The sequence below is a fragment of the Oncorhynchus mykiss genome, chromosome 2 (assembly GCF_013265735.2).
Source record: "Oncorhynchus mykiss isolate Arlee chromosome 2, USDA_OmykA_1.1, whole genome shotgun sequence".
NCBI lineage: Eukaryota > Metazoa > Chordata > Actinopteri > Salmoniformes > Salmonidae > Oncorhynchus > Oncorhynchus mykiss.
In genome coordinates this window covers 69,860,257-69,870,797 of record NC_048566.1, presented here as the reverse complement: position 1 = coordinate 69,870,797, position 10,541 = coordinate 69,860,257, and the positions used below count along the sequence as shown (strand labels likewise).

General features: G+C 48.3%; 1 protein-coding gene across 2 annotated transcripts in view; it reads left to right on the top strand.

Moving 5' to 3' along the window:
• The first annotated feature begins 106 nt into the window (after positions 1–106).
• LOC110501833 (capping protein, Arp2/3 and myosin-I linker protein 3) overlaps positions 107–10,541 on the top strand; it is a 36,060-nt gene continuing 25,625 nt past the window's right edge. For both annotated transcript variants that reach the window (XM_036954547.1, XM_036954544.1), the window contains exons 1-12: positions 107–307; positions 574–668; positions 1,191–1,241; positions 5,327–5,386; positions 7,665–7,786; positions 8,071–8,168; positions 8,309–8,379; positions 8,523–8,672; positions 9,255–9,343; positions 9,585–9,679; positions 9,802–9,888; positions 10,095–10,204. In XM_036954547.1, coding sequence (XP_036810442.1) covers positions 271–307; positions 574–668; positions 1,191–1,241; positions 5,327–5,386; positions 7,665–7,786; positions 8,071–8,168; positions 8,309–8,379; positions 8,523–8,672; positions 9,255–9,343; positions 9,585–9,679; positions 9,802–9,888; positions 10,095–10,204 — 1,065 coding nt within the window. In that variant the 5' untranslated portion in view covers positions 107–270. The remainder of the gene's footprint in view (positions 308–573; positions 669–1,190; positions 1,242–5,326; positions 5,387–7,664; positions 7,787–8,070; positions 8,169–8,308; positions 8,380–8,522; positions 8,673–9,254; positions 9,344–9,584; positions 9,680–9,801; positions 9,889–10,094; positions 10,205–10,541) is intronic.

Here is a 10,541-nt window from a genome sequence, read left to right as displayed (position 1 = left end):
CTGTTTTTTTCCTTTGTATTTTTTGTTGAAGTGCGTTTGACGTTACTATGTTATTGCAGAAGATCATGTAAGGATCTTTAGCAAAGGTGATACTGAAAGGGTTGTCATTTCCTGTCTCAGGGCTCCTAGCTTGCTATGGTTTCACTCTGAGTGTGGTAGACAGCAGCAGGATGTGTGTGTGTGTACCTCCCAGACCTGCCTGAGCTGCCTCTGCTGCTGCTACTCCCACGCTCTCTCTTACCCCTACTGACAAGAGCTGGGCCCAACATCATGGCTGGCAATACTGACATCTCTTACAGCTTGCAAGGTATGGAGCTCCACTGTTTTTCCTGCCACTTATCTTTCTCAATGTATTCCTGTTTGTCTGCTCATTTAAGATTGAGATGGCCTCTTTTTTTTCTCCTGTCTCCCCCCGCCCACCCACCCCAAATATATATTTGTGTTACGGCGGTGCCTGTGTCCTCTTGCCAAAGATCTGTCTGAATGCCGGGCTGAATCTGAAATATTTTATTTATTGTATGAATGGCTCGCTGTCCCTGTTATTGTCATTCTTCTCTATTCTCTCCTGAGAAGAGCACATCACTCAGCTGCTGAAGCCCCAGAAGATTTGTCTCATGCGGCAGGTGCAGCTAAACCAACCCAAGGGGAAGGCTGAGAGCAGGGCTCTGGTGAGTAGGGACCTCGTGGTCCCTGGGTCCAACAAATCACTGTGGTGGGTGGTTTTTAACCTGTTCTGGTTAAGAAAACCCTGCTTCTTGGCATCGGCTGGGGCTTATTTGGCGCTGTTGGCATTTGTTTATGTTGACCACAGAGGGTTAAACTATATTAGCTGTGTGTGTTTAAATGTGCAAAAGAGCAGCAGCCGATTATCTGGAATCTGGTGTGTTTGCATGTTGTGCTGGAACAAAATACTACCGGAGGGTCTCCAGGAGGAAGGTTCACCCCTAGAGAAATACAGTGTATCTGTTCGTAATGTGGCTGAAGTTACCAGGTTCCACCTGCAAGTGGAGCTATTAAGCTGACAGCTGACAGTCTACACTGCAATGTGAATGGGGGAGAATTTGAATAAACCTCCAATACAGTTAGCTACATACAATGTAGTCCATTCTCACTCACACACACTAGACAGACAGTCATTGATCTTGTAGTGGTTACTGACATGTTTGTTTTTGTTTACACTTTGCAACCAGGTGATGACTCTATGGAGAGCTTATGTTGTCCACAGAAAGCAACCTGCTAGGGTAAGTGTTTGTGTGTTTGTCTTGAACACAGTTGCTCCAACTGTAAATCAACTACATGTTAACACCATTGCTTGAGTCTGGTTATGGTCAGTCAGGACTCATTTACAGTCTGAAATGAGCTTACAGAAGAATGAGGAAATGATTGTAAAAATAGACTTTGGTTACTGGAAGTCAGGTATGTATCTCCCTTTAGAAGAAATACCCAGCCAGTGCCAACTGAGTCCCAGCACACACCTGAAATAACAGTGAAGACCTGCAGGTCAAGTTGAGTATTAACTTACCGAGCAGAGGAAGGGAGCATGAAACGCTAGATAGAGAGGGAGAGTGGAGGAAGGGAGTATGGCACGCTAGGGAGAGTGGAGGAAGGGAGCATGACACGCTAGATAGAGAGGGAGACTGGAGGAAGGGAGCATGGCACGCTAGGGAGAGTGGAGGAAGGGAGCATGGCACGCTAGATAGAGAGGGAGACTGGAGGAAGGGAGCATGACACGCTAGATAGAGAGGGAGAGTGGAGGAAGGGAGTATGGCACGCTAGGGAGAGTGGAGGAAGGGAGCATGACACGCTAGATAGAGAGGGAGACTGGAGGAAGGGAGCATGGCACGCTAGGGAGAGTGGAGGAAGGGAGCATGACACGCTAGATAGAGAGGGAGAGTGGAGGAAGGGAGCATGACACGCTAGATAGAGAGGGAGACTGGAGGAAGGGAGTATGGCACGCTAGGGAGAGTGGAGGAAGGGAGCATGACACGCTAGATAGAGAGGGAGACTGGAGGAAGGGAGCATGACACGCTAGATAGAGAGGGAGAGTGGAGGAAGGGAGCATGGCACGCTAGATAGAGAGGAAGACTGGAAGAAGGGAGCATGGCACGCTAGATAGAGAGGGAGAGTGGAGGAAGGGAGCATGGCACGCTAGATAGAGAGGGAGAGTGGAGGAAGGGAGCATGGCACGCTAGATAGAGAGGGAGAGTGGAGGAAGGGAGCATGGCACGCTAGCTAGAGAGGGAGAGTGGAGGAAGGGAGCATGGCACGCTAGATGGAGAGGGAGAGTGGAGGAAGGGAGCATGGCACGCTAGATAGAGAGGGAGAGTGGAGGAAGGGAGCATGGCACGCTAGATAGAGAGGGAGAGTGGAGGAAGGGAGCATGGCACGCTAGATAGAGAGGGAGAGTGGAGGAAGGGAGCATGGCACGCTAGATAGAGAGGGAGAGTGGAGGAAGGGAGCATGGCACGCTAGATAGAGAGGGAGAGTGGAGGAAGGGAGCATGGCACGCTAGATGGAGAGGGAGAGTGGAGGAAGGGAGCATGGCACGCTAGATGGAGAGGGAGAGTGGAGGAAGGGAGCATGGCACGCTAGATGGAGAGGGAGAGTGGAGGAAGGGAGCATGGCACGCTAGATAAGGGGGGGGGAAGGGAGCATGACACGCTAGATGGAGAGGGAGACTGGAGGAAGGGAGCATGGCACGCTAGATGGAGAGGGAGAGTGGAGGAAGGGAGCATGGCACGCTAGATAGAGAGGGAGACTGGAGGAAGGGAGCATGGCACGCTAGGGAGAGTGGAGGAAGGGAGCATGGCACGCTAGATAGAGAGGGAGACTGGAGGAAGGGAGCATGACACGCTAGATAGAGAGGGAGAGTGGAGGAAGGGAGTATGGCACGCTAGGGAGAGTGGAGGAAGGGAGCATGACACGCTAGGGAGAGTGGAGGAAGGGAGCATGACACGCTAGATAGAGAGGGAGAGTGGAGGAAGGGAGCATGGCACGCTAGATAGAGAGGGAGAGTGGAGGAAGGGAGCATGGCACGCTAGATAGAGAGGGAGACTGGAGGAAGGGAGTATGGCATGCTAGGGAGAGTGGAGGAAGGGAGCATGACACGCTAGATAGAGAGGGAGAGTGGAGGAAGGGAGCATGGCACGCTAGATAGAGAGGAAGACTGGAAGAAGGGAGCATGGCACGCTAGATAGAGAGGGAGAGTGGAGGAAGGGAGCATGGCACGCTAGATAGAGAGGGAGAGTGGAGGAAGGGAGCATGACACGCTAGATAGAGAGGGAGAGTGGAGGAAGGGAGCATGGCACGCTAGATGGAGAGGGAGAGTGGAGGAAGGGAGCATGACACGCTAGATAGAGAGGGAGAGTGGAGGAAGGGAGCATGGCACGTTAGATAGAGAGGGAGAGTGGAGGAAGGGAGCATGGCACGCTAGATGGAGAGGGAGAGTGGAGGAAGGGAGCATGGCACGCTAGACAGAGAGGGAGAGTGGAGGAAGGGAGCATGGCACGCTAGATAGAGAGGGAGAGTGGAGGAAGGGAGCATGGCACGCTAGATAGAGAGGGAGAGTGGAGGAAGGGAGCATGGCACGCTAGATAGAGAGGGAGAGTGGAGGAAGGGAGCATGGCACGCTAGATGGAGAGGGAGAGTGGAGGAAGGGAGCATGGCACGCTAGAAGGAGAGGGAGAGTGGAGGAAGGGAGCATGGCACGCTAGATGGAGAGGGAGAGTGGAGGAAGGGAGCATGGCACGCTAGATGGAGAGGGAGAGTGGAGGAAGGGAGCATGGCACGCTAGATAAGGGGGGGGGGGAAGGGAGCATGACACGCTAGATGGAGAGGGAGACTGGAGGAAGGGAGCATGGCACGCTAGATGGAGAGGGAAAGTGGAGGAAGGGAGCATGGCACGCTAGATAAAGGCGGGGGAAGGGAGCATGACACGCTAGATGGAGAGGGAGACTGGAGGAAGGGAGCATGGCACGCTAGATAGAGAGGGAGAGTGGAGGAAGGGAGCATGGCACGCTAGATAGAGAGGGAGAGTGGAGGAAGGGAGCATGGCACGCTAGATAAAGGGGGAGGAAGGGAGCATGGCACGATAGATAGAGAGTGGAGGAAGGGAGCATGGCACGCTAGATAGAGAGGGGAGGAAGGGAGCATGGCACGCTAGATAGAGAGGGAGACTGGAGGAAGGGAGCATGACACGCTAGATGGAGAGTGGAGGAAGGGAGCATGGCACGCTAGATGGAGAGTGGAGGAAGGGAGCATGGCACGCTAGCTGGAGAGGGAGAGTGGAGGAAGGGAGCATGGCACGCTAGATAAGGGGGGGGGGGGGGGGGGGAGGGAGCATGACACGCTAGATGGAGAGGGAGACTGGAGGAAGGGAGCATGGCACGCTAGATGGAGAGGGAAAGTGGAGGAAGGGAGCATGGCACGCTAGATAAAGGCGGGGGAAGGGAGCATGACACGCTAGATGGAGAGGGAGACTGGAGGAAGGGAGCATGGCACGCTAGATAGAGAGGGAGAGTGGAGGAAGGGAGCATGGCACGCTAGATAAAGGGGGAGGAAGGGAGCATGGCACGATAGATAGAGAGGGGAGGAAGGGAGCATGGCACGCTAGATAGAGAGGGAGACTGGAGGAAGGGAGCATGACAGGCTAGATGGAGAGTGGAGGAAGGGAGCATGGCACGCTAGATGGAGAGTGGAGGAAGGGAGCATGGCACGCTAGCTGGAGAGGGGAGGAAGGGAGCATGGCACGCTAGATAGAGAGGGAGAGTTAAATGGAGCGACTCAAGGCATTAGAGAGAGGATGGGACCTGTATTAGTACATTCTAATAATTGTTATACAGTGTAGAAACAAGTTATGCTGGCCTCAGTTTGTGTTGTTTGTATACTTATAAAGCAGAAATGCCTCACATGGAAAAAGGGAAGTAACACAAATAAAATGTCATCTCATGTGACTGAAAGTGGACATGACTTTACTTATGCATATGTCAGTTGTGTACTTTGCTATAGGTACCGTGACCATGGTTGGAGGCCCATGAAGGCAAATGTTTTGTTTAAGTTTTAGTCGTAATGACCTCCCTCCCCCACTCTCCCCTGTTAGCTGACATAGTAATGAGAGCTCTTATCTTACTTTGACTCTCATTGGAGCCGTAGCTCCCGGACCCCCCCCAACCAGGACCTCAGTCTCCCCCACTCACCCCCCCCCCCCTCTCTTTCTCTCTCTTCCCGTCACCTTCCCTTTCATGTATTAACCTGTGTGAGTCAGTATACATTTTCTGTGTTTGTATCAGTGCTTCACTGTTGTCCACAGTCTGGTCTCTTCCTGCAGGTGGAAAGCTCCTTCAGCTATTTAGAGATTTATGCCATCAGCATTGAGAGTCTTAATCAGGTAAACCAAATAATGTCCTTGTATATGTGTTTAAGTGACATGTTTTGTATTGTGGTGTGTGTCACTTCTAACTTGTCTGTTCTGTTCAGCTTGAATGACGTATGTTTCTCAGTACTCAGTGCCTGAACCAGGATGCAAAAATGTGTTGCACATACAGTACCTGTACTGTGTATATAAAGGGAGCGGAAACAATGGGATATGGCTGCTTGTCCACTGTGACCCATGGTTACCACTGCCTGTCCACTGTGACCCATGGTTACCACTGCCTGTCCACTGTGACCCATGGTTACCACTGCCTGGGTGTTAAGAGGTTTTAATGTCTGTTGGAAAAATAGCAGCCCTGATGGACAATAAGCTAGCTCTGATCACTGCTGGTCATGTAAATTATTTGCTGTAAAAACATGCTTTGTGCTGAATAAGAGAAACCGGGATCAGAAGCACATAGCAAATTATCCAACTCAATGCTGTTAAATGTGAACAGTAAAATATTCCAGATGTCATTTTTTGTAATTTAGCAGACATAGAGGAGCAATTCGGGTGCCTTGCTCAAGGGCAAATCAACAGGTTGTTCACCTAGTCAACTTGGAGATATCAAACCAGTGACCTTTTGGTTATTGGCCCAATGTTCTTAACCGCTAGGTTACCTGCTGCTGTTGATGTCCTCAACTCATCACCATATGTTTACAGTATTTGACCTACCACATATGAAGATGGAATTATACCAGTAAGAAATGGCGTAAACTTCAGATTTCCATCCACTCATCTGAAGAATCCCCTCCTTACGCACCTCTGGTCCCATTCCATATACACAGGATGCAGTCAAAGGTCACCACACTTCAGTCAGGGCTCTGAGATTGTGGTGGTTTGTCTTCTGTAGCGCTGCAGAGGTTAACACTCTACGTCCTGTTGGTAGGAAACATTAGTCACCACCACTGATTCAGGTACTCGAGGGGGGGTAAACATGTGCAGACACTGTCATTCTTTCTCTGACTGTTGCTCAGTTCAGTGACACCAAATATGTTTTAGAACTAACCCAAGATAGATCACAGCCTGTCGTTTCCAATGGGAATGAATGAGCCTAATAGGGTTAAACTGCATTTTAATGTCGACTTCGCTTGATATGCTTTTCCGTAAGCAAAGGCTTTTTACACATGCTCAGTTCTTGTGTCTCGAGGGCTATGCGAGTGGAAATTTGAAATGTTAATGATGGAACTCCCTTGCTGAGATGAAATGTGGAGAATGATACATTTGCGTTCTTGTTTTCATTTTTTTTGCACCCCCCACTTTGAGACAAAGTCAGGCGCCAATGTCACCACTCACCACAATGTCTACAGTAGTGGGGCACTGGTCAGTTGTTTGTTCACCCAGAACTGCCTGACTATATGTGATAAAGTGAAAACCTGCACCTGAGCCTAAACCGCTATATAGGAAATACACTGTAGCTACAGTCAAAGATGGTGGAATGTTTATTTTGACAGGGGGTGCAGTATTTTTTGCCAGGTTTAAATGTTTCCTAAAATTTCCGATGCTGATAAAGAGCACCTCAGACAGTATCTAACTGGGCATTCACATTCTCTCAAGATGCTGAAAGAAATAAGTCATGTTTCTCCACTCCTGTTCCCTAGTCAACATTTTGCCTACATTAATATTAAGGTTATGTGAGAGGTTATAGACCTACAGTCCAGATTTCAGTTTCCATTTAACCCATCTGAACAGTAGGCTGCAGTTCCCTTGACGTACCATAAACCTATTGTAAGTCCCATCTTGTGACTGTCGAATATGTATAGCACCTCACAACCACACATCCATCCACACAATAGTTAATGACCCCAAACCCACCGGGACTGCGAGCTAGTCGACCCCTCTACAGGTATTTAGTTACACCAAATGAACAAGCAGAGACGGTGGGGTGGCAGCGTAGCCTAGTGGTTGGAGCGTTGGACTAGTAACCGAAAGGTTGCAAGATCGAATCCCCGAGCTGACAAGGTACAAATATGTCCTTCTGCCCCTGAACAAGGCAGTCCTAGTCCTAGGCCGTTATTGAAAATAAGAATTTGTTCTTAACTGACTTGCCTAGTTAAATAAAGGTAAAACATTTTTTTTTTTTTAAAGAGACTGTGTTAATGTGTTTCCGAGTTCATGTGTCCACTAACCACTATACCATTTAGACAATCTTTCTGTCAGAATGTGTATCTGTGTCTCTGCATGGTGGATGTATGTAATGGTGTTGACAGACCGATAGAAAGTCTCCTTTGTACTGTGTGTGTCGACCATTCAGGTGGTGATTGAGACGGACAGACAGACCTACTCTCTCAGTCTGACGTCTGTTGAGGACCTCGAGGCTATGGTCAGTCATGTGACGGCTTCTCTGAAGAAGATCTTCCCTGATTCATCTCCAGGGTGAGTGTCGTGGCAATGCAGATGGATATTTTCCTCCCTCAAACATGGTGAGAGTTGCTTGTGATATACTTATAGCAGAAACCCCTGAGGTGAAACATCTACCCATTAACCAACTGATTAGGGCTCCTCTTCTATCCAAGGAATGGAGCTTTATTTACTCAGAGGTCACTTCTGAATCATATTTCAATCCAATGCCGATGATAAAGTGGATACCTAATGTAAATATCTGTCATTTTAAGAGGATTCAAATGTGACTTGTATGTGTGTCGATTTCCTGCCCTCAGGAAGATCCTGAAGAAGATCCCTCCAGACCTGCAGGAGCGGCTGTGGAACCTGGCAACCCGGGTGGAGGAACACCTGACTGGAACACTGGGACCATGTGGTCAGTAGAATCAATCCGAGCACTGCAGCATTGTCCCCTCACTTGTGTGTATCGTACTATGTTGACATTGTGTAGGTGTGTGGACGTGGATTTGTACAGTATTTGACCGCTCTGCCATTCCTTGGTTCTCTACACTACAGGAGGCTTCTCAGAGACGTATGCTGCTCTATGTGACTTCAATGAATTACCTTGCAGAGAGGAGGTCCAATGGGTCAGTAGGTTACATCCCCCTATGACGACACAACATTCAATGTTTCTGATTTAAAAATTTAAAAAAATCTACTATTAATATCAACGGATGTAGTCATACATCAAGAATATTAGTAAAGGTGTTTATGATTTATATTCTTTCAGGATGTGGACAACATTTACTATGTCCAGAATTGTCGAGAATTCAACCTCCTGGATTTCAGTCATCTGGAAAACAGAGATTTGGCCTTATCAGTGGCCGCACTTTCCTTCAACCAATGGTTCACCAAGATCTCCAGCAAAGACCTCAAACTGGTAAACATTTTAGCCACATCTTGGTCTGTTTCTCCAGGTCCAGTTGGAGAGCTCACTGTCTCATGTTATCACTCTCTATCCCTGAGTACTGCTCTCTCTGGGCCTGTCATGACTGTCTGTACGTGTTGGCAGTGTGAGCTGATGATGGGATCCTGTGGCTGACCGAACTGGCAGCCTGGTCTAGGCTGCAGGGGCTAGCAGGGCTTATCAACAGTCATCACATGTACACACAGACTGTTATTCCCTGGAGGCAGGGCACGATAATGACTTCATAATCTAGCTACTTTTGTGTTAGTGATACTGGAGTGCCTTTAGGCAATCACATGGCTATGATGGAGTTCAGGTGAAATGACCTTCATGATAAGGGAGGGAAGCTGTCTGGAACTGCACAGATGTAGTTATATTTTACAGGAAAATGTATTTAAGGTGGTTTGCGACCAGAGAAAAGGGCTGACACTGAAGATGGAGATCATATGGAGATTCTCATTGAGATTAGATTTCCTGTCAGTGTATGGAGGCGGGATGGCTAATGATTCAATAGAAATCAGAGGAATAATAATCCCCCTCTGTATCTATCCGCAGAGCTCAGAGGTCCAAGAGCAGGTTCTCTTCATGATCAACAGATCCTCCACCTTGGAGGAGGTGTGTCTAGAGGGATGTGGGCTCAAACTGTGAGTAGTCTACTACCTGATACACCTTCACCTCATTAAAAAATCCCTTACTCCCTCCCTCTCTATCTCCCTCCTTCTCTCCCAAAACAGTCTACCTGGTGCCAGAAGCACAGAGGACGTGGGAAATCTTTGGATGACATTTGATTTATGTGATTGGTTGACACTTTTTATTATTCATTTTAGTTCACAGGAATAACTCTTTTCCATTCCTCTTTCTCTCTCCTTGCCCTTCCTCTTGTAGGGATTTTGCAGTGAAGATGGCTTGTGCCCTGCGAGATCACACCTGCTCCGCCATCCACACCATCAACCTGTCAGCCAATCACATAGAGGACAAAGGCAAGCATTTAGTTACCATTGAAAACTTTTTAGGTTTGTCAATGTCCATTGCTAGTGTTCCCTGGAATGGCTAGTGACTACTCATCTGCTCATGTGTGTAACGTTGTGATATCTGTCATCAGGTGTGATAGCTCTCAGTCAGGAACTGGAGAATCTGCCCAATGGTCTCACTCAGCTGTCCCTCTCCAGGATTAGTGTCTCTCACAAAGGTACATTCCAACTCTTCTGTCTGCTGCACCCTTTTGACATGTCCATCTTCCACAAAGATGTGAATGTAATGTCTTTTACATATTCTATTGAAAGCATGCTTGACTACTTGGGTTGCTTTTGTTAGTGCTACATACTGTGAATAAGTAGAGAACCGTGCAGCTTCTTTTCTCTCTCTGATTCCTTTCCCTCCCTTCCATCTATCCAGGTCTAGGAAATCTGACTCAGGCGTTACGGCAGAACAAGGCCTTCTCCAGCTCTCTGTGTCACCTGGACCTGTCAGGGAATACAGGCATTCTGGCTACAGAGGAAGCTGTGGTGAGTGCGGGGGCAGCACTTGTTTTCAGTTCACTTCTTAGAATTCAGTCTCGCTCGCTCCATACACTATTACACTTGAGGAAAGCTCCATACTGTAGGCACTGCTAATCTCAGCTAAATGCATTTTGTAATGTATAGGGTGTATGCTATGGAACATTAACTCTGTGGTTATTTGACAAAGGGAGTTTGTTTTGCCAGTACAGTCTCAAGTGACAGGATATGCATGCTACTTGATACTGATATGTGACAGGATATGCATGCTACTTGATACTGATATGTGACAGGATATGCATGCTACTTGATACTGATATGTGACAGGATATGCATGCTACTTGAT